The sequence below is a fragment of the Perognathus longimembris genome, chromosome 1 (assembly GCF_023159225.1).
Source record: "Perognathus longimembris pacificus isolate PPM17 chromosome 1, ASM2315922v1, whole genome shotgun sequence".
NCBI lineage: Eukaryota > Metazoa > Chordata > Mammalia > Rodentia > Heteromyidae > Perognathus > Perognathus longimembris.
The window spans coordinates 104,369,056-104,393,473 of NC_063161.1; the positions used below are offsets into that span (position 1 = coordinate 104,369,056).

The window sequence follows — 24,418 nt, forward strand, 5'->3', positions numbered from 1 at the left end:
ATGAGCAAAAGTGGTAAATGTCAGGTACCAAGTTCAAGTCTCAGTCTCAGACCCCAAAAAAGAACTTATTATATCTACTGCATACTAAGACTATATCTCATTTAATTATTATATATCTGTGAGGAATATTGTAAGATTATCAGTCCCCCTTAACATATAAGAAAACCAAGGTACAGAACAGTCAAATGAATTGTTCAGGATCATCTAGCTAAATATTGGCACAGTCAAGATTCAGAGTCAGGTCTAAATAGTGACAAAATTAATTATTTTCCTCAAAATCAGCAAATTTCTGTGTTGTTTCTTGATACTTAAGGTAAAGGTATCTTATTCTTTGTAAAGTTCTTCAAGATCAAAACCATTTTCATGACAGTAATCTTTTTCAAAATCAACAGTGCTAAGACTTCTGGAGTCTAAATAAAAATGATGGCAATATAAAAGAAATGCAAATCAAAACAACATTGAGATTCCATCTCACCCCAGTAAGAATGTCATATATCAAGAAAACTAACAATAACAATTGTTGGAGGGGATGTGGCCAAAAGGGAACCCTACTTCATTGTTGGTGGGAATGTAAACTGGTTCAGCCACTCTGGCAAGCAGTATGGAGATTCCTCAGAAGGCTAAATATAGAACTCCCCTATGACCCAGCAGCCCCACTTTTGGGTATCTATCCAAAAGACCACAAACAAAATCACAGTAATGCCACCAGCACAACAATGTTCATTGCAGCACAATTTGTCATAGCGAGAATCTGGAACCAGCCCAGATGCCCCTCAGTAGACGAATGGATCAGGAAAATGTGGTACATATACACAATGGAATTTTATGCCTCTATCAGAAAGAATGACATTGTCCCATTTGTAAGGAAATGGAAGGACTTGGAAAAAATGATACTAAGTGAAGTGAGCCAGACCCAAAGAAACATGGACTCTATGGTCACCCTTATTGGGAATAATTAGTACAGGTTTAGGCAAGTCATAGCATAGCATCACAAGGCCCAATAACTATACCCTTATGAACACATAAGATGATGCTAAGTGAAATGAACTCCATGTTATGGAAACAGTTGTAACTACTTTCAACGTCCTTTGTGTATCTGTAGCTTCTATTATTGATGATGTTCTTGTATCACCTTCCTGTGGTTGTACCTACACTATCTCTGTAATCTTATCTGAGTATATTGGAAACCGTGTATACTGGTATTGGAAGTAGGAAATTGAAAGGGAATACCAAATTTGAGAGACACAGTGTAAAAAAAGAGAAACAACTACAAAAGCAATACTTGCAAAACTGTTTGGTGTAAGTGAACTGAACACCTCCGTGGGGGGGGGGAAGGGAAAGGGGGAGGAGGGAGGGGGGTATGAGGGACATGGTAACAAACTGTACAAGAAATGTATCCAGTGCCTAACGTATGAAACTGTAACCTTTCTGTACATCAGTTTGATAATAAAAATTTGAAAAAAAATGATGGCAACAAAGTATACTATTAAATAGATTTGTAGGACAAAACCAGTTTTATTTCAGAATGTTTTAATAAAGCAGTAAAAATATTAACTTTCTGAATTCTGAACTCTTGAGCACATGACCATTAATACTCTATGCAATAAGATAAAAGTATCAAAAAAAAAGAAAAAAGGGGCTGGGGATATAGCCTAGTGGCAAGAGTGCCTGCCTCAGATACACGAGGCCCTAGGTTTGATTCCCCAGCACCACATATACAGAAAACGGCCAGAAGCGGCGCTGTGGCTCAAGTGGCAGAGTGCTAGCCTTGAGCGGGAAGAAGCCAGGGACGGTGCTCAGGCCCTGAGTTCAAGGCCCAGGACTGGCCAAAAAAAAAAAAAAAAGAAAAAAGAAAAAGAAATGAAGGTTAAAATTTTTTGAGATATACCAAGGTTCTGGAGGCTCATACAAATAATTCTAGCTACTCAGGAAACTGAGATCTGAAGATCACAGTTCAAAGCCAGCCTGTACAGACAAAGACTAGAGACTCTTATCTCCAATTAACCAGCAAAAGGCTGGTTATGGAATTAGAGGTGTGGATCAAGCATCAGCCTAGAGTGAAAAAGCTAAGTAATAATGCAAGATCATGAATTCAAGCCCCCATTCCAGAAAAAAAAAGTGTGATGTAAAATAACACCATCATAAGTGTCCTTCCTAAGTTTTATCTATGACCTGGGGAGTCATCAGATACCATAGGCTACCCCTCATTTATCCAAAGTTGGAAACTTGCCCTTTGTGTGCCTAAAGATGGACAGTTGGGTTGGTTCTACGTCAGTGCTATAGTCCATTCTATTCATTAAGGATTAAATGAAATCAACTTAAAACTCAAACAAAAAAAAGTCTGCTTTCTAATATGTGGGCTTGAATAACCCTTTAGAAGTGTTAAAGCTGGTTGTGGCCTGATTGTCTCAGTGAGCCCACCATGAATTCTCTAAACATCTGTAGCCAGTCTTCAGAATGTGTCCCCTACACTGCCCTGGTGGCCTGTGTTCAACAGTACCTCTCGCAACTTGGGAAGTCAACCACTGCTCACATTTCAACTTACAGAACATATCACATCATCTGAAATAGTTATTGAAAATAATCTGACTTGATTTAGTTGTGCTAAAGTTGAGATTGTTTTTAATTTTAAAACACATCTCAGATGAGGGAAAACTTTAGTTTTCATCAGTAAAGTTGTCTAATCTTTTCTTTGGAGTAAATACATTTATTGATACTTATTTTATATATATTTCAATTAAATAATCTATAAATATACAAGCAGTTTTCTTTTGGATATCACTATGGTCTGTGTAAATACTCAATAGTCAGTCATCTGCCAGAAGCACTCACTAGTCTATTTTAACAGAATTTCTTCTGCTCAAGGCTAGCACTCTACCACTTGAACTGCAACCCTGCTTCTATATTTTAACAGAATTTTGCATCCTCAAAGTCATATGTTTATATATTAATAAAATGTCTTCTATGCCTTGAATTTACGTAAACATTAATATCAACAGGATGTACAGTGCTTACCAATGTCAGTAGTGTTAGCAAAGTTTTGTTTAAAAAGATCATCACCATTAGCATGGTACAGGTGGCTTATACCTGTAATCTGGCTTCCCAGAAGGCTGAGATCTGAGGACCATGGTTGGGAAGCCATCCTGGGCAGGAAAGTCCATGAGATTCTTATCTTCAATTAGCCACCAAAAAGCAAAATATGGTGCTGTGGCGAAGGGGTAGGGTACCAACCTTGAGCACAAAAGCTAAGGGACAGCACCCAGGTCCTCAAGCCCCTTAGCAGCACTAAAGCCCCAGCATTGGCACCAAAGTAAAAGAAAAAAAAGACCATCATTAATCAATGCAGCCAAATAGTCAGAACATTCTTTTTCTTTCCTTTGGTCAGTTGTGGGGCTTGAACTCAGGGCCTGGGCACTGTCTCTGAGTTCTTTTGCTCAAGGCCAGCACTCTACCACTTTGAGCCACAGCTTCATTTCTGGTTTTTGAGTGGTTACATGGAATAAGAATTTCATGGGGACTGTTTTCCCTGGTATTGGTATTGAACAATAATCCTCAGATCTTGGCCTCCTGAGTAGCTAGGATTACAATTGTGAGCCACTGGCACCCATCTAGTCAGAAGTTATAGAGGCATAAGAGAACCTTCTGAAGATTGAGGACAGGAATATGCTTTAGACTCTCATTTCCAGTGTATATGCATGTCACCTAATGTTGCATGTTTAAGGTTTTATGGTCTACTCTGTATGCTATACTCAATAAAACCAAAATTTTAAGTGCTACCTCTTTCATTTTTTTTTCAGTACTGTGGCTAGAACCTTGGAGTTCCTGGGCACCCTGCCTTAGCTTTTTCGGCTCTACTGCTTGAGCCACACCCCCAGTTCTAGCTTTTTGGTGGTTAATTGGAGATTAGCTTTCTATAGGCTCTCCTGCATGTAGACTGGATCTGAACTATGGTCCTCAGCTCTCAGGTCTTTTGAGTTGCTTGAATTAGAGTTATAAATCACCAACACTTGACCTAAATGCCATTCCTTTTTAAAAGAGACCACTTGAAGTTGTTCAAAACCTTAGAAAATGTAAACAAAAAACAAAATTTTCCATAAGCAACCACGCAGAATCATTTGACATCATGACAACTCTTGTTTGGAGATCTCTTCATAAGCGGTTGCCACTGGCTAGCTCTTTACTGACATCATCAACTTCAATGCCAACATGGGAAGCTGCTGCCCCACCACCATCACTCACCCCCAGCCAGAGTTCCAATATCCAGTCTGCTCCAAACAATAGTAGGTTATCCCTTTGTCCTTTGCTGTCTCCATGACAGGCTCAAGCTGATAGTGCTGTAGGCCCTTAACTCATTTTAGAAATGGTGAAATTAGGCCAAAAGGGCATTAGCCGCTTGCTTCATTCATTCCATTGCTTCTCCTGCTCACTTTGTGGTGTCAGTACCAGTGCCTAGTGCATCCCAGACTTCACCTAAGTTAGGAAGCTGAGCTGATACATAGTTGGAGTCACAATTTTGTGACAGTACAATACTCTCTCTGGAATAAAGCAAACATGAATAATCAACTTCTTTGACTAAAAGCAGAGGCTGGCCTGACTCATGGTGCTGGGAAGTGAGCTCTGCACTAAACAATAGGACCTAGAATGGCTGAGTGAACACTCAGGTGTCTTTGCTGCTCTGCCAAATCTATGACAGTCATCATTCCTTTCACTCTTTCTGGGGACCCTAGAAGGTACTGTCATTGACTTCATTTTCTAGTTAAGGGACAAGAGACTCAGGTGCATCTCCGAGTCACAAGCATTGACCTAGGAAGTAGAAGATTAAAGTGAAGTAAAGTTCTCCACATCTTCCAAGAACCCCAGGCCCTAAAGGGAGGCCTTCATCCCTCTGGGGTAGAATATGTTTCAAAGTGCAGATCCAGACACACAGGTGTTAAACGGAGAAGCAGGGAGCTGGAGGATGCTCTTGCAAAAAGAACAGGCTAGAGATAAAAACAGAAACCAATCCACTGACTCACTTTCTTTACTTCCTTTGTCAGGCATTTTCCAACTCCAAACAGTGAACTCAGAGAAGAAACTAGCCATTTGACTACATCCTAATCCTGTGTCTACGTTTCCTCAAAGAGAAAATTGTATGAACACAAATGCTGTATAAGGATTCATTAAAAGAACCGGAAGCCTTTGTGAGCGCTAGTTGGTGGTGTGTGCCATCCGTTTCATGATGACAAGGGAGCTGAGTCACGGAAAGGAAGTATGACTGGGGATCAGTTAAAAGTAAAAACCACTGTGCTGGATTCAATCTACAAAATCACAGTAATTCTATCAACCACATCTGCTGTTCAAAGTCAAAGAACAAGAATGAAGAAACCTTCCAAAAATACATATTGGTACCTAGGGAAAGCCACATGTTTTAGCTAATGTGTGAGAGAGATAAAGTGTTAGGTTCATCCTAGTGCCACTTCATTTACCATTCTAGTCCTCATTCTGCTGCTAGCCTCCTGCTTGCCTTAGAAAATTCATTCTCTCTCCCCTTAAGCACTGCTTTTCTTTTTCCTACATTCACACAAAAAAGGAATTATTGACCAAAATGGCCCCAGTAGGGCCACTCAATGCATCTGAGACTGAGGCACCAGCCCATAGCAAGCTTATTTGTAGAAGGATGGGACAGCTTTCTGGATGGATGGGGCAGCCTTATCCATCTTCCCTGTGGACTCACTCAGCCTTGGAGCCTCATTTGAGTACCAATATCCATGCCATTGTATTGGACTAGCTCTAAAACCTGACTTTGTGGTGCCCTGAGACACTACTGATCTTTTACCCCACTGTCTTGTTTCTCCTTGTTCCTAGGAGGCAAACATGCATCCAAGATCTGGCTGGGATGGTGGGGAACAGGGCCAGCTGATACTGAAAACTGAGGCAGAGTGCTGGTCTGGGCATCTCAGTACCCCCATTCTAGCCCACTGAGCCCTACAGAATGTGTGTTGTCCCGAAGTCATGGGTCTACTTTAGGCTTACCTGAGTACCAATACAGTCTTGCTGCCACCAGCTAATATGCTGGACTTACCCTGACCTCAACAGGGCCATCCTAAATAGTCATGGTAGAGAAGAGACATCAGTTGCAGCCTGCCTCCGTTTAGCCCCTGAACCCCATCTGGCTTCTAAATTATCTGCTTTCTCTATACCACATCACTTTCTATACACATTTCCCTCACAAGAAATTCATTCCTGAATTGGGTAACTCATTCCATCTACCAAAATTGTTTCTTTTTTTTTTTTTTTTGGCCAGTCCTGGGCCTTGAACTCAGGGCCTGAGCACTGTCCCTGGCTTCTTTTTGCTCAAGGCTAGCACTCTGCCACTTGAGCCACAGCGCCACTTCTGGCCATTTTCTGTATATGTGGTGCTGGGGAATTGAACCCAGGGCCTCATGTATACGAGGCAGGCTCTCTTGCCACTAGGCCATATCCCCAGCCCCCAAAATTGTTTTTTATTGAGCTGGGTTTTTGTTGGTTGGTTTTGGTTTGGTTTTATTTTGTTGTGGTGCCTATACTGGGGCTGGAACTCAGAGACTCATGCACCCAGTTGGCTTTTTTTCAATCAAGGTTGGCACACTGCCACTAAGACATGGGTTTTTCTAGTTAATTGGAGGTAAGAGACTTGTGGACTTTTTCCTAGGCTGGATTCGAGCTGTGATTCTCAGATCTCAGCCTCCATAGGGGCTAGGATAATAGGCATGAGCCACTAGCACCCAGCTTTCTATTGAACTTTTGAGTTCTACTTTTTATCTTTGTTGTTTCCTTCTACCTATGTGCTTTGGTCCTTCCTTGGTTTCTTGAAACTAACCATTAGCATATTGTCTGGAGACAATGATGGATAAGGAAAATGTGGCACAATGGAGTATTAATTACTCACTAACAAAGAAGAGTAAAATTGCCAGGTGCTGATGGCTCATGCCTGTAATCCCAGATACTCGGGAGGCTGAGATCTCGGAATTGCGGTTTGAGGGCAACTCAGGCAGGAAAGTCCATGAAACTCTTATCTCCAGTAAATCATAAAAAAAAAAAATCTGGAACTAGAGCTGTTGCTCAGGTGGTAAAGCTCTAACCTTGAGCAAAAAAGATCAGGGACAGCACCCAGGTCCTGACTAAAAGCCCTAGAACAAACACACAAATTATTGGTTAGAAAAATCTCCTCTCCCGCCTGCCTCCTGTAGCCCACACTGGCCTAAGACTCATTATCTCATGATTTCTCTTGCCTTTACTTCCTGAGTGCTGGGTAATGGAAGTGTGCCACCACACCTGGCAACTTTTCTCTCTTCTGATAAAATCATTGAGACTATTAGTTTCTCTTTGGCTGTATCCCACTTATTTGGAAAGCTGTGGCTCATTTTGTTGGAAATTTCTCTTTATTTACAGACATGTTTAATTCTTAAGTGTTGAGATTTTTCTTCTTGTCTTCCTGTTACTGATTTCTGGTTTAATTCTTTTCTGTTTGGCGACAGTATTGGGACTTGATCTCAGGGCCTTTGGTTCTTGCTCAATTTGTTGTTCTTGGTTAGAATTCTACTTGAACCATGTTGCCAGTCATGTTTTTGCTGGTTTATTAAAGATAGACTCTTAAGAGTTTTCTGCTCAAGGTGGTTTCAAACCATGATACTCCAGATCTCAGCCTCCTGAGTAGCTGGGATTATAGGCATGAGCCACTAGCTCTGAGCTTCTATTGTCTTTTCTTGAAAAAAGAGGGGCAGTATCTTTCATAAAGAAAAAGTTATCTCTCATTATACCATTTGATATAATGGGCCAAAGACTAGAATTATTTTTTAGACAGATAGAATAAAGCTATAAAATAGAATATATATGTATACATATATGTGTGTGTATATACACACAGGCACACACACACACATACACACAAACCCTCATCAAGTAATCCCACTGTATCTCTTACTATTTGCACATTTTCAGTCCTGCATGCAGAGATAAAAGAATCCCAGGTAGGCTGGAATCAGTCCTGTTGATGAAAGGAGAGATGTCCAGCCTGAGAAGAGAAGGCTAAGAGAAAGCACACCCTTAGCCTCCTTGAGATTTGCCATGTGGTGAGGAAGGACTAGGTTCTATAAATGTCAGCCTGATGGAGGGAGATCACAGAGTGAAGGGTCCTATGGCCAGCAGTGTAATGGCCATCCCACTTGGCATGGAACTCTCAGCTACTGAAGGAATGCAAGTAGAGCTAGGCTTGCATCCAAAGGATTCTAACCCTGGTTTGGTACACTCCCAATCACAGAGGCTACAGCCAATGTTGGAAGCAAAAGGACAACTGATAGCTAGCATTGGATTTCTCTGACTACAGACTGTCTGATCAAGAAAGTCTTCACCATGCCCTGGGCAAATACAACACTCACCACCACTTGCCAACTTCTTCCCTTGCCTGGAACACCATCCACCTCTCCTCCTCCCCAGATGGGGCAGCCTTGCAGGACCCAGAATAAACCCTGCTGGCAAATTTTGTTGAGAATTCTAGGCTACCACTGATCTCTTATCTCCTAATTAGCACTTTTTGAAGCATGGATTCCCCCTCCCCTTGTTAAAATGAAGCTGCTTTTCCTGATCAACTGGACCACAAGTTCCTTAGAAAATCACAGCATACATCTCTTCTACTACCTGCCATACCTAAGGCACAGGAAGGTACATAATGGGTCCCTCAAAAATGCTTTTTTGGGGCTGGGAATATGGCCTAGTGGCAAGAGTGCTTGCCTCCTACACATATATGGAAAATGGCCAGAAGGGGCGCTGTGGCTCAGGTGGCAGAATGCTAGCCTTGATCGGAAGAAGCCAGGGATGGTGCTCTGGCCCTGAGTCCAAGGCCCAGAACTGCCCCCCCCAAAAAATGTTTTTTTTTTATTGTAAAGGTTATGTATATAGTAGTTACAGTTACATAAGGCAGGTAATGAGTACATTTCTTTTTGAATAGTATCACCTCTTTTGTTTTCTCCTAGTTTTTCCCTCCTGACCTCCCTCTCTCATTTTCAACATAGTGTCTGGTGAGTATCACTGCTGCATTTGTTCATCTTTGACGTAACCTTTACAATAACAATTTTTTTTAATATTTGTTAAAGATGGAGGACAGTGATGGAAGGGGTGACACTGACAAAGAGGCAGAATGCTTTAGTAAACTGATTTGTTGAGTTGAAACCCCTTTCTAAAACTACTTGACAATAATTTATTGCTTATTTTAAAATATTTGTTTAGCTACTCATTTCCTCTTTACTTTTTATAAATCTGTGTGCTTTAACAAATGATAAGTGCACCCACAAATATTAGGAGTTTGGTTTTCTGACTGGAAATAACCTGGCTATGAAGAGTTCTTACTTACTGAAACCCTCCTGCAGTTAATTTTAAAGAGGAAGGATGGAGAGAGAGTAAAAGTCCTTCCTCCACAGATAGCAGACCTGGGTAATGTTAAGACACCTGAAGTGCTTCATGCAGGGGTTAATAAGGTGCCACTAGAAGAAAGCTGTGTGACTCTCAAGATCACTGGATTACAATAGCCCAATAGCTATACCCTTGTGAATACATAAGGTGATGCTAAGTGAAATGAACTCCACATTATGCAAACAAGTGTTATATCTTTGTCTAAATTATTTTCAACATGCCATGTGAAACCATACCTTTTGCTTTTTCTTATTTGTTTGTTTTGTTTTGTTTCTCTTGTATTCCCTTCCTGTGGTTATACCCTCGCTAACACTGTATCTCATCTGAGTACCCTGGATACTGTACATATGGGTATTAGAACTATGGAAGGGAAAGGGAATATCAAAATCAAGAGACAAAAGATAAAAAGACAAACCATTCCAAAAGCAATACTTAGAAAACTGGTGTAAACCGACTGTACAACTCATGGGGGGAGAGGGGAAGGGGGGGGGGAAATGAGGGAGGAGGTAACAAGTTCAACAAGACTTGCATATGAAACTGTAACTCCTCTGTACTTCACTTGGACAATAAAGAAAAAAATTTAAGAAGAAATAACGTTAACAGGAAAAAATAAACAAATATAAAACAACACCCCCCCCCAAATCACTGGGCAGCCTGTGGGCCATATCATTCAGATCCAATCAGAGGCCCAAGCAGCCTGCACAAACTCTCCATGTGTTCTTTAGCCATTCGGACTGGGTGCCCTTTCTGGCCCATACCTCAGGCAAAAGCAGACCTCAAGACATGGCTCAAGTGATAGAAAACCACCTAACTTCAAGGCCCTTAGTCCAAACTCCTGTACTGGTAAAGAAGGAAGAGGAGGCGGAGGAGGGGGAAGGGGAGGGGGAGAGGGAAGAGGAGGAGGAGGGAAGAGAGAAGAGGAGGAGAAGCAGCAACAGCAGCAGCAGCAACAGCATCCAGGTATCAGCCACTGGAGCCTATAATGCTAGCTACTCAGGAGGCTGAAATCTTAGGATCACAGTTCAAAACCAGCCAATCAACCCACTGATCATAGGCAAGTCTTCCAGGGACAATGGGCTATAGTGTAACTCCCAGAAGCCAGCAAGTTCCACTCCTCAAGGACATGGTGATTGTGATGTCTACCTGCATATGAGACTGCTCCAGGCATGGTGAAGGGTACAGAACCTCTACAGGAGAGGGCCTTTTCTCTGATTGGCTAGCCAGGCTCTTTTCTGCTCTCACTGGGAGTGTTAGGGGAGCAGGCACAGGACAAGAGACAAGGTTTCCTAAACTCCAATGAGGCTAAGCTGAAAGTGTTTAGACTTGTAATAAAGAATTTGGATTGAATTCTGTAAGCAAAGGAAAAAAATAGAGCTTTTATTTTAATTAGGAAGATGGCAGACATGAATTTTAGATAAATGATTCAATACATTAGCAGAAAAAAACACATATTTATCTTAACTAGATATGAAAAGGAAGCAATGCATAACATTCAAGAACCATTTCAGATATGTATATATATAGATGCATATGTATGTATATATGTATATACATATGTATGCATATATACATGTATATATAATATCAAATGTCTTCCTTCATGGTGAACTACAGATAGAGTTACTTTGTAGTCAGGAGCAAGAGAATAACCTTGGCTGGGTATGGTGGCACACATCTGTAATCTCGGCACAAGGTAAATTATGCCAAAGGATGGAGGATTCGAGGCCAGCCTGGTCTACATAGAAAATTCCAGGTCAATCTGAGCTACAGGACATGTCTCTATATATAAAAAAAGAAAGGAAGGAAGGAAGGAAGGAAAGGGAGGGAGGGAGGAAGGGAAGGAGAGGAGAGAAGAAGGAAAGGAGGGAGGGAGGGAAGAAGGGAGGAAGGAAGAGAAGATGGAAGAAAGAGAAGAAAGAAGGAAAGAGAAAATCAAAAACAAAAATGCCAACAATACAGAAAAGCAGCATTCACCAATATAATTGATCATCATGAACACCAATGGTTCATATCTGTAACCTTAACTACTTAGGAAGCAGAGATCCAAAGAATTGTGATTTAAAGCCAGATTGGCAGAAAAGTCCTTGAGACTCCATATCAAAAAAAAAAAAAAAGAGCAAAAAATAAGACTGGAGTCTGGCTCAACTACAACAAACAGCGCAAGGTGAGCTCAAAGCTCTCAGTGCCTTTTAAAAAATCTATTTTTAAGTGATCGTGATTATTGTTTTCAAAGCCCTATTCAAGGCAATAAGAAATAGCAAAACTTACTGTATAGGTAGGCAAAAATATTCCCCTAACAGGAAAGATGAATCTAGAAAAATGTCTGTTTTATTATTATAAGAAATGATATACCTTCTCCAATATATACTTTCTCTAATTGGAGAAGTATTGGAATAAAGTTTAGTCCAAATATAATTTGATTGTCTATCAAAAAGGATGAAGATATATAGGAATTGATATTATTATGATAGTAAACAAAAATAATTCACAGAATAAAATATATGGAAAATGTTTGGGGTTGAACATGGAAGAAGAAAAAGCAAAAGAAAGAAAGAGAAAAGTGTGTGTTTGTGTGTGTGTATGTGTGTGTACATTTATGCATACACATATACATACAGTGAAGCAGGGACATTTGAAATTGTAAAGACCAAATATATGCTTCAGACTATCTCTGAGAAGAATAACATGAGAAGTAATGGGCAGGGCAATGAGAGGAAGCTCACTTTTCATTCCATAGAGTGGAGCATTTCAGGGAGAAACCATAGGTTTTCTTCAAATAAAAAGCACTTCTAGATGGATACTTGTGACTCACATTTGTAATCCTACCTACTCAGGAGGCAGAGATCTGATGATTGTGGTTCTAAGCCTGCCTGGGCAGGAAAGTCCATGAAACTCTTATCTCCAATGAACTACCAAAAACAAAAACAAAAGCTAGAAATTCAGTTGTAGCTCAAATGATAGCACACGAGCCTTGAGCACAAAACCTCAGGGACAGTGTCCAGGCCCTGAGTTCAAGCCCCAGGACAAGCAGAAAAAAAATAAAAACAAAAATACACTCCAATAAATTGAAGAGCTGATTAGTAAATTGATGGAAGGATAGTGATGAGCAGATGGATGGAGAGTGAAAGGTTGGTCAAAAACCATCCAGAGCTGGGCACTGGTGACTCACACCTGCAATCCTAGCTACTCAGGAGGCTGAACTCTGAGGATCATGGCTCAAAGCCAGCCTGGGCAGGAAAGTCTGTGAGTCTCTTGTCTCCAATTAGCACCAGAAAACTGAAAGTAGCACTGTGGCTCAAAGTGGTAGAGTGCTAGCCTTGAGTGAAAAAGCTCAGGGACGGTACCCAGGCCCTGAGTTCAAGCCCCACAATCAAAAAAAAAAAGAAAAAGAAAAATGTAATCATTACCTAACTTATGTAACTGTAACCCCTCTGCATATCACCTATATAATAACAATAAAAATTTTAAAAGAATTTTAAAGGAAAGACTGAAGCATAAAGGAGAGATAGAAAGGAAGGCTATTTAGGGTGGAGGAGATCTAAAGAGGATGTCAGTATACTTATATAGGAAGAAAAATAAAGGAAATTAATACATAACCCTTAGTACTTCCCAGTTATCTTACTACACTGTACATTGAGAGATGGAGTCTATAATATCTATGAATCTATCTATGTATACAACTCTGAAAGCTACAACTGTATACTTACTCCTACTTCCTCACACGGAACAGTTAGCCCTGGCAAACACCGAAAATTATACTGCATTGTCCAGATAGCAGTTGTTTACCAATGCCACAATACCCCTCTCCTGAGGTCCTACCTAAGACAGTAAACAGAGGAAGCAGGGGGTGAGAGTGGAGACCATGAAGCATTGGCTATCTGTGGTTCACAAGGGGAAATCACATTTCTACAGAATAGCCATCATTGTTTTCTTCTCCCACCTCAGTTAATAAGTCTTTCTGCAAAAAGGTTATTATCCATTACAGAAGTTGTGACTTCCAGTGAAAAAAGTCACAGCCTCCACTTCTTCATAAATAGCACTAATTTACAAAATAGTTTCTCCATCCCAGAGGATGGCAATTCTGAACCCTTGGCCCTAGGAAGGGGTCAGTGGCCAGAATATGCCAGGAGCTGCAAAGCTTCCATCAGTCTTCCCAATATGGACAGTCAGAGAACAGATAAAAATGTCTTAGAATCTGGGGGGGAGAAGAAGCTCAGGACCAAAGGACCCTAAGGCCAATAGCACCAATGCCCCTTGCCCATCTGTCAATCAACCTTCCATGAGTAGTTATGCTTCCTGAAAGAGACCTACTCCAGCTACTACCACTTTCTGAAAGGATGTACTTATTATGCTCTTTTTAACTTGGCAAAACCAAACAGAAATATGAATTAAGATACATTTTTTTTTAATTCTACAAGAAGGGCCCAGTGCCAGTGACTCAGACCTGTAATCCTAGCTACTCAGGAGGCAGAAATCTGAGGATCATAGTTCAAAGACAGCCTGGGCAGGAATATCTATGAGCTTTATCTCCAATACACTACCAAAAGGAAACCTAGAAGTGGAGCTGTGGCTCAAGTGGAAGATCACTATCCTTGAGCAAAAAAAGCTCAAGGATAGTGCCCAGGACCAGCACACACAGACACACACACACACAGACACACACACGCACGCGCGCGCGTGCATACACACAAAATTCACAAGAGCAAATCTTAACTTGAGAAAAAAATTCTATATTTTATTACTGTTAGAATTAATTGCAAATTATAAGGAACAAACATGCCTCCAGGTTTGTGATCAGATACTGTGACACAGGCATGCTTCATTTCCTAGTGTCTGTGGAGAAGCTGTCGGTTAACACCCGTGAGGATGACATGTGCTGCTGTTGCATTTGCTCCCCCTCAGCTGGTGACACTAGACAGGACATTTGAGTGTCTCCAGGTATAAGTGGCCATTTCATCCTTCACATTCTGTAAAGCCAAGATACTCTGAGACTCTTTTAAGATAGTCATCTTATAGAAGGAAATGGTTTTATTTGGGCTCAATGTTTCAGAGACTTAATCTATGGTTGCCTGGCCTCACCAACCATGGGGCTGAGGTGAAGCAATACATCATGGAGCCAACATATGGCAGAGCAAAGCAGTCTGCCTCATAGCCCCAGGAAGTAGAGAGGTGGGAGGGGCAGGATACCAATGCTCCCTTCAAAGACACGCCCCCAAGGCCCTAACTTCCTCCTATTAGACTTTACCTCCTAAAGTCTCCACAGGGCCACTGGCTAATACTATCTAGGCCTTTGGTGGACATTGTAGACTCAAAACATGGTACCTCGGGCTGGGAATATGGCCTAGTGGCAAGAGTGCTTGCCTCATATACATGAAGCCCTGGATTCTATTCCCCAGCACCACATATATAGAAAACGGCCAGAAGTGGCCCTGTGGCTCAAGTGGCAGAGTGCTAACCTTGAGCAAAAAGAAGCCAGGGACAGTGCTCAGGCCCTGAGTCCTGGCAGGACTAGCCAAAAAAAAAAAAAAAAAAAAATCCAAAAAACAAACATGGTGCCTCACAGGCTGAGCTACTAGTTTACCTCTTATATTCAGCTTCTCCTTCTGTGCCTATCCACTGTAAACCCTCAACAGGAATCTGAGGAATTTACTAAACATTTCTCTAGTTGATTTCCACAGAAACAGTAACAAGTTCTGAGACCCTTCCAGTTATGATGTCATCTCTCATCTCACATCTCCATAAAATGAGGGAGTATGAATCCCTCCACATGCTTTACATCACGATGGGATGGGGGTAAGGCATTTTAAATAAGACTTCAAAAGTTTATGTATATACTTCGAATGTATGTGTTCATTTGAATGGACCAAGGAATATTTGAATTTTTCATTAAGCATTGCTCTGGGTGTGTCTGTGAGGGTGAATTGGATAGGATGAATATTTGAATCCACAGGCTGAGTAAACACATGGCTCTCCCCAGTGTGAGTGGGCCTTGTCCAATTAATTCAAGCCCTAACTAAAACAGAAAGCTTGACTACCCTGCCTCCCCTGACCCCACCCCCCACCCCCAGACATATAAGCGGGCTCTCCTCCGTCAAACTGCCTTGTGGTGGGATACAGAATTGCATGAGATGTGAAGACAGGAATCATCTCATTCAAATGCAGTATTTGCACCACAGCCAAGCTCTTGAGCCATAGAGATCAACCCTAGCACAACTGTGCCTCAATCCTCCTCCTCCTATCCCCAGTGAGGATGCCAAGATCCACAGAGATAGGCTGATGGCTCAAGGCCATACTGAGCAAGAACCTGGTGTCCTGCCTCTCAACAGACATGACTAGGCCTAGTGCACCATCCCCCAAGCAAGAGCCAAAGCTACAACTCAGCACATCCATGTGGAAGCCTGTGGCTGGACCAGCATCTCTCCAACAGGTTTCCATGCTCCACCATAGACTTCCTGTCACCAGTACTTTATTTAAAGGGTATTTATTCCACAGTCCTCAAAAATACGACAACTATTCCAAAGCAAAGCAAACCTTGTTGGGAAGGCAAAAGTACAGAAGTCTGTTTCTAATAGGATCAAAATTTTATTACTAGCTGATCTTTCAGAATGCTTTTGTTCTTAAACATGAATAGAAATGGATTAGATCACGTGGTATTTCTAGCAATATGGCATTTTCTATTTTCTAATGATAAAGTAAACAGCTCCCGTCCAAAGACATCACAAATTGTCTATTGTCAGTTGTTGAGCATGTGTGTACATGAGTATGTGATATGTATAGTAGGATGGGATGAGGGAATGTGTACATCTATGATGTGCATGGTGCATGTATTTAAGACTTAGATTTGTGTGCACATGTGGAGTGTGTATTTAACACTTCTCTGCTCTATCACACTTTCCAGAGCACATTCGTAACTTTATCATCAATATCAGGAGAGTTTCATAAACTGTTTTTCAAACCATTTGGACAATATTTACATGTAACCCACCAAATATAATGAGATTTCTAAACAACTTTAAGGAAAAGAATCATGTCTAGAGTAGTGGCTTCAGTGGTAGAACACTTCCCTAGCAAGTACAAGGCCCTGAGTTCAAACTCCAATACCAAAAAAAATGAGAAGAAACTGCTTTCAATTTTATGTCAAAAAGTGATATTGTTTTGTCTAGGTGGCAAAGACATATCTGTAGTCCTAGCTACTCAGGAGGCTGAGATCTGAGGACTGAGGTTGAAAGCAAAGGTGAGGCAGAAAAGTCCATGAGATTCTTACATCCAATTAACCAGCAAAGTACCAAAAGTAACAAAAGGTATGGCTCAAGTAGTAGAGCAGAAACCTTAAGCAAGATTCAGATTAGAGTGAAAGTCCCTGAGTTGGAGTCCCAGTACTAGCAAAAGATAGAGAGAGAGGGATGGGGGAGAGAAAGAGAGAAAAGACGTAATATATACAATATAATATATTTATATATAATATATTTATATAATTATATCTATAATATAATATTATATATATATAGTATGGTACCAACTTGACTTCAGGAATGTACTGGGGGTAGTGAAGATACATTCTCCCCAGTGGATTGGACAAATGGCTACATTAAGACATCTGCTATACCTATCACTGACACTCAGCTTTAACAAGTATCAGCTTGTGGCTTTCTACATCTTTCTTTTTTTACCTGAGTTATTAGGCATCCATACCCATACAGCATACATACACATACAAAAAAATTTAATGTAGAACTAAAACACAATCTAATTAATTCTGCCAGCCTCCAGGGGCTCATATCTGTCATCCTAGCTACTGAGGAGGCTGAAATGTGAGGATTAAAGTCTGAAATCAGCCCAGGCAGGAAAGTCTATGAGACACTTATCTCCAGAGTTGATAAATCTTATTAATGTATTATCTATTTGTTCACTAAATGTTGCCAACTATATGAGCAACTGAGATAATGAAACTTTAAACACTTGCTCTTAAATTAGTCATCCTGATTTCATATTGTTCCATACAAAATTTAGTTACTTCTTATCTTCTCGTGTGTGTGTGTGTTCACGTGCATGCTCACATTTGAACCCAAGGCCTTAAGCATGCTAAGTACTTGCTCTAACTACTGAGCTGTCTCCCATTCCCTCTTGGCCTTTTTCGGAACTGCTGTGTGTTCTTCATGGATACCTGCTTGGAACAAAAGCCCTACCTGGTGCATTCACAAGGCATCACCTCTCTGCAGTAGCCTCATGCCATACCAAGTAGTTCCAAGTTGAACCTCAAGCCAGACAGCGTTTCTACGCAGTCTAGGGCTCTTTAAAACCTAAACTTGCCTGGTGCCAGTGGCTCATGCCTATAATCCTAGCTACCTATAAGGCTGAGATTTGGGATCAAAGACAGCCCAGGCAGGAAAGTCTGTGAGATTCTTACTTCCAATTAGCCACCAAAATGCCAGAAGTGGAACTGAGGTTCAACTGGTAGAGTGCCAGCCCGAGGACCAGCACTAAAATTAAAAACAAACAAACAAACAAAAAAACCTAAACACCTCTTTCTCCCCCTGTGGACATGTCTGACTTTTTCCATCTCCATGTTTCCTTGAATATTGCCTTTAACCTGCTAAGCTACAACAGCAGCCCTAGGTGATCAGTGTTCCAGACAACCTTGACTTTAGGACAGTAGAATTTAAAGGTGGGCAATGCCATAACTGACAGTCATTTATATTTTGGTTACCCTGTTAAGCGCAATGTAAAATGAGTTTTAAAAGGAAATTGAATAAAAATAATCATTCTTCTCCTATGTTGGAGTTTTTTTTTCTTTCCTGTCTATCCAAAGCATATTTTCTTGTCCTTTCTCTTTTATATTACCACAAGTTTGTTTGGATTTTAAGTGTGCAAAATATTTAAAGGGGTAGAAAGCTGTTGTCAGTGAGACCTGAAAGATGTGAGTGCAAACCTTGGACCTCTCTGAGTGCAGTATTTGACAAAAATATGGAAGGGGGCTGGAAGGACTAATTAAACTTGCTCTGAGCTGGGCACTGGTGGCTTATGCCTATAATCCTAGCTACTCAGGAGGCTGAGATCTGAGAACTGAGGTTCAAAGCCAGCACAGGCAGGAAAGTCCCTGAGACTCTTAAATCCAATTAACCACCAGAAAACTGGAAGTGATGCGGTGGCTCAAGTGGTAGAGTGATAGCCTTGAGCAAAAGAGCTCAGGGATAGCACGTAGGCCCCTAGTCCAAGCCCTTGGAAGATAAAAAATAATAATAATAAACTTTCTTTGAGCTTTGAATTCTAGTGTTGCTCAGAAACATTTTCTGTTCTTCAGTAATTGATATCATGAGCTGTAGCTAAAATGATTTTCTGCTTCCTAGATGACCAATACTTCCCCCATATATACACTTCAGTATTCACTCTCAAGTTAGTCGATGAAATTTAAAGATGTGTGGATAAGTATTCTTGTGTGTAATACCCTAATAATACTTGTGAGTCATAGGCATTTCTATGAGAGGAAAAACTTTCATATGACTCTTCTGCATACAAATTTTCAAGGAGTCAGAGAAACATCTAGAGCCTTTTTCAATTTAGAAAAAAAAAGTTCATCTAGTTTAAGAAGCAACTTAAAAGATGTTTTTGCTGGGCTTGTGAATTAACCTAAAGCCAAATAAGAGCTACATACTTAGGCCCCACAGTCCTTCAGACAGGCAATGCCTTCTTCTTGTCATCTCGTGGCAAGAGGTGAAACTGGCCCAAAAAGAACAGCTAGAATATCTCAGGGATCTACCTGCCAGGCAACTTGTTCCAGCTCCTCTCCAGTGCTGAAGTGGTAACTTCTTTCAAACCCCGTCTGAGTAATCCTGAAACAATGGACTGTCAGGCCACCTGACATCATCTCTGGCCACCTCCAAACCTGCCTGTGATTTGGGATTGTTTTAACTATGCATACTTTTTCATCTCTTACCTCAATTTTCCCTATTTAACTAAGACAACTGTCTGGACCACTGAAGACAGTTGAAAGACATATTGAAGTGCTGCCTTTTCATGGCAGCCATGCAGTCTCCTTTATCTATTTGCCTTTCATTATGTCTCTATTTGGAATAAAGGGGCCAAATAAAAAGACATGGCCCCTAGAGGAATGGCTTAAGTGGTTGAGCACTGGCCTAGCAAAGACAAGGTCCAGAGTTCAAACCACAGTACCATCAAAAAGAAAAATGCATCAAGGGGACTATTAAGTCCTTTCGCAAACTCTAAACCATCAGATTTTATCATTGATATTCAGTCACATGATTACTAATTTCTATCTACCAAGTAAGGATACCAAAAAAATTACTCACAAATCAGTAAAAAAAAAAACACCAAATTAAGTTTTATTCCACTTTCATGACTTTAAAATAAGTTTGTGGTTTTAAACTTAACATAGACAATGTAGGAGTTTGCACACATGGACCAACAGAGGGCCATGTGAACATCTGAATCAAAGGTACACACAAGAAATTAAATTATACCCTTCAGTGTCTCATTTCCTTTCTGAATGATTCCAAACTGCTCCAGGAAAGCAGAGACCACGGCTGAGTATGTTCCCATGACTCTGAGGGGGCAAACCAACTATAGTATAAAAGACTAATCATGCCTTCTGGCCCTCTGGGTCACTGAGGTCCCAGAGTGTATATGGTCTCTGAGCACATCCAGTCTGACACGAATATTGGGATAAAAACTGCTGGTGCTAGGCTAATTCATAAAGCCTTGTATGAACAGAACACCCAGACAGAAGAGACTTATTTTAGTATGTTTGTCATTGTTTTGCCATATCCGATCTTTAGAGCTAGATGTCTGTCTTCATTTTAAAGCAAAACCAAAGCTCTGAGAACTGTTTCTCAATTTGAAAGCTACCCTCTATGATCTGTAAGACATATATAAACAAATTACAGCTTTGCCAAGATTTATTTGTCAATTTTAAATGTGGGCTGGGGGAAGCAATTATAATACTCCTATTCTTCAAGCAATTAATATACTCTATTTATAGTTAGCCTCAAAGTTGTCAGAGCCTTTTGTTTTGATTTTGTTTTAGCTCCTTGATAGATAATTTAAATAAGCCATACAAGAAGAATATTCATTTTCCTTCTGGTAAACTGAACCAAATGTGCATATCTTATGCTGATCCCTTCTGATAAAATACAATGATCCATATTCAGAAGCTGAAGAAGCAGGTCAAATTAAAATGCAGACTCCAGGGGATGAGGCCCTATTTTTAACACCAATGGTCACATTGTTTAGAGGTGCTTCTTAAGCAGTTAAAGATAACCCACAAAGTTATGTTTCTTTGGTAACTTGATTCTAAAATTGCCAAAATACTACATTTTTCCTCAAGATGCCTTCTGCTGAATTTTTTTAATTGTATCTGCAGCTCTTATTTACAGATATTGTGCAGGTTTCTCAATGAAATTAAGGCAAGTGGAGTAGTTTCTGGCTCATTTCTTTTTCAATGAAAAGTCATGTCCTGAGTGAAATAAAGCCACCTAGATTATCCCCATTTTGTCTAGAAGTCTGTCCAGTTGTAAAGCTGTGGCTGGATACAGAACCCATAGGCAAGAGGAAATTAGAGCTTAGCAGATTAATTAAACTATGGTTAGTATTTGCCCCTTAAGTATCATGGTATGAAATTCTACTAACTACATTATGATTTTATAATTCTTTATGTGGCAAATAAAATTCCTTTCTACCCTGTGGCTCCTGGCCCAAGCTAGGCCCCTTGGAGCCTATTTAAATGAAAGCCACTGGAAAAATAGTCCCAAATTCTCTTCTCTCTGCTGGAAACAAAAACCATTCCTTAGGGAATGAAAGACAAATATCAAAGATAACTTTGCTGGGCCAGAAAGTAGAATCTGTCTTATTGGTAGCATGATAGCTTTTGATGTGCCCTGCTCCGGGCTGTGGTAGAAAGAAACTGTTCACCCCACCACCAGGGAAGGGCGCAGTAGGCAGTGCCACTTTGTGCATCTGTCCTCGCGGAGGGGACTGCCCAGAGTTTAACAAGTGTGCTTCATAAACATCAACCAGGCCAGACCTTGGGATAGGTACCCAGGGATAGGCAGCAATGGTAAAAGAGGCAGTGGTTCTGGTGAAACCAGGTGGAAAATCATGCCAAAAGGGTGGAGCCCAGGTGAAAGCAGGTCAGAGTGAACCCACCTTTTTTTTCCCAACAGATTCTAGAAAAGCACATTTCTACTTCACAATTCTAGTTTATCTGATTGCGAAGGAGTGCACATCTCCTCTGACTTCCGAGGCAAGGGGTGTACCCCACACCCAGGGGCTTCAGGGAAAGGGTCTGTCCCCCTCCCCAGGATCCCCTGCCAAGTCGGCGCTAGCTCCCCACCCCCACCCCCCCACACACACCCGCCTCCAGTACCCACCTTGACGACATAGGTGACTCCAGGCCCCAGCACCTGGTCGCTGGAGTGTGGCCCTCCCCGAGGGGGCCTGGGCAGCGGCTCTTCGCCTGGCCGGCCCTTCCTGCTGGTGCTCATGCTTACAGCTGGGGCGCGGGAGGCGGGGGGCGCGCTGCTGTCCGGAGCGGCCAGGCTAGGCGCGCTGCAGCTACCCGAGAGCCGCGCTCCTGCCCGCTCCCGGGCGGCCGACGACAGGCCGCGGAGGCCCGAGCTGGAGAGTTTCAGGTGGGACACCTTGTGAAGCAGGTGGCCCAGGCTGCCGGGCCCATCATCGGGAGCCTTGCGCAGCCCCTCGCCGGACACCAGGTAGGGGGTCGCCGCCCGGGTCGTGCGCTCGGCGGAGACCTTGCTGCCACGGCCACCACCGCTTACCGACAAGCTATGGAGAAGGTCATCGACCGATGTCACGGAGTCATTCCTGAAGCGGTTGTACTTGGTGCGTGGAAGCATGCCCCTCTGTGGGCTCGCCGCATCCGCCCCGGCGCTGCTGCTGCCGGCCCCGGCGCGGGCTGCCGCGCATAGCAGATGAGCCACGGCCCCCCTCCCTCAACGGGACAAGGAGCAGGGAGGTCCTAGGACAGCCTTCTAGAGGGGGAAAGCAGGAGTCAAGAGGACCGAACCCTCCAACCATCAAAAGCCAGCACAGCTACAGCCACAGCCACGCAGCCCCCGCCCCGGAGACCGCTGCTTGGGGTTGAATGTGTGGTTTGCCAAAGTCATAGTTGCCTCCGAGGGAGAGCGCCCAGCTGCTTGGGGCTGCTCACAGCAAAAGCATGACTCACTGTGAGAGAAGACCCTTCTCAACAAAGGCTCGGTGAGCACTGCATATCACTTCCTGTATCAAGAAAGAAAAAAAAGGGGGGGGGGGGAATCTGCCATCCACTCGTTGACAGCAACTGGAACCAATCGTTTTTCAAATTCCTGCTTTCTACCTTCCCAGATATTTTCCTTCCAACCTTTTTTCACCTCCCCATCCCCCCCCCTCAATTCAGTATCTGTGCCAAAGATAAATCCAGTTCCTTCAAATGATCAGGTGAACTTTTTGGAAACCAATTTTTTCTTGGTAGGTTTTTCTCTTCTCTGCTCAGCTCATCTGTGTGAGCTGTAAAGCCAATAGTGATGTATTAAAATGTGACGAAGGCTTTTTTTCCCTCTTAAGAATAAGTCTTCAATAGATCCTGATGTATCCTTATTCTGAAAGCAGCAAGATTTTAAAACCAAAACTGAAAAAAAAATAAAAAACAAAAGAAGGAGAAGATACAGTCATCCCCACTTGAACATAAAAAACCAATTTGATATTGGTATGTCCAGAGCTTTTCATTTTCATCTCAAATTAACAGAGCAGCCATGACGAATGTCTTTGTGGCAATGCAGTTCTTCCGGGAAAAAAAACAACATTAACAAAAAACAACTAAAAAATAAACCTGCCTTTGAACTTCTGCACAGTACACCTGTCACAGGGTCTTCCCTGTTGGTTTGCAGTGGTCTTTCTCAGCCAGGGTTAAGTTGAAAATACACTTCCAAGAAGAAAAAGTGCTTCTTTGATAGGCGGCAACAGGCTCCAGAAATCCATTCCAAAGAACAAGCTGCTTTTCAAGCTTCATTCCAACTGAATGTGTTTAAGCTCTGGAAAAGGACTACGATATACATTTCAGCGTTTCTTCAGTTGCTGCTGCTCCGAGCCCTGCAGTCAGGAAGAAGAAAATGCAACCGCTTGATGACAAGAGCACGTCAAATGGGGGCGGGGGGGAGTGGGGGGAGGGTGCTTTGGGGTTTTTGTTTGTTTTTTCAGGAGTCAGGCTCCAGCCCTGCAGTGATGTGCTGCTCAGGCCTTCTTCCTCCCAGTTAAGGCAACAGGGCATTGGCAGCCCCTACCAGGTCTGCCCCCAGACTCTTGAGACCCACTAAGCCCTTCCACAGTGGTTCCTGCCAATCAGCCTGTCACACAGTGAGTGTCAAAGTTTCCCAGCAATTTCTATGCAAATAAATGAATTCACCTCTAGCACACGATCAGGTCACCCTGAGTCTTCTCACACCCAGAACTGAACATGAGTGATACATGAGATCCTGACTCTTGCACAGAGCTTTGGTTGGTATGGGGTTTCATGAGCGCCACTCATGATGAGCATGCAAGTGAAGCCAGCCCTTACGAGGCAGAAGCGCAGAGGAGTCCAGCTGTCCCCTGCCCAGAAAACGCATCCCCAAGGCCTCTCCCCTTGTGCTGCAGCCCTAGCCAAACAGCCACCCGGCACTAATTTTTTTTTCCTTCCCCTGGCTTGCATAGCAACAACAAATGCACACCCCACGGGCGATTTTAATGGTTATCAGAATGCCCCTCAAATCTGAAGCCAAATAGCCCAGTCATTCTCAAACCGTGCTCTTCATTAGAAGCAGACAAAAAATGTAAAAAAAAAAAAAAAATGTGAATGAAATGCTGTTTGTGTGAATGAAAGGGCTAGCGAGCCAGCGTTTCTGTGAATGAAGCCCGGCCTTGCAGCCGCTGCCAGGCAATCCCTCTGGGCTCCAGCGGCCTTAGCCAATGAGCAGCCGCGCCGATGACTCATTCAACAAAG

At 42.2% G+C, this 24,418-nt stretch overlaps 1 protein-coding gene across 1 annotated transcript in view; it reads right to left on the reverse strand.

The window, feature by feature from the left end:
* Shc3 (SHC adaptor protein 3) overlaps window positions 1–22,408 on the reverse strand; it is a 153,504-nt gene extending 131,096 nt beyond the window's left edge. The window contains exon 1 of the mRNA XM_048351966.1: window positions 21,810–22,408. Within this exon, the coding sequence (XP_048207923.1) occupies window positions 21,810–22,295 (486 nt within the window). The 5' untranslated portion in view covers window positions 22,296–22,408. The remainder of the gene's footprint in view (window positions 1–21,809) is intronic.
* Window positions 22,409–24,418: the final 2,010 nt, after the last annotated feature.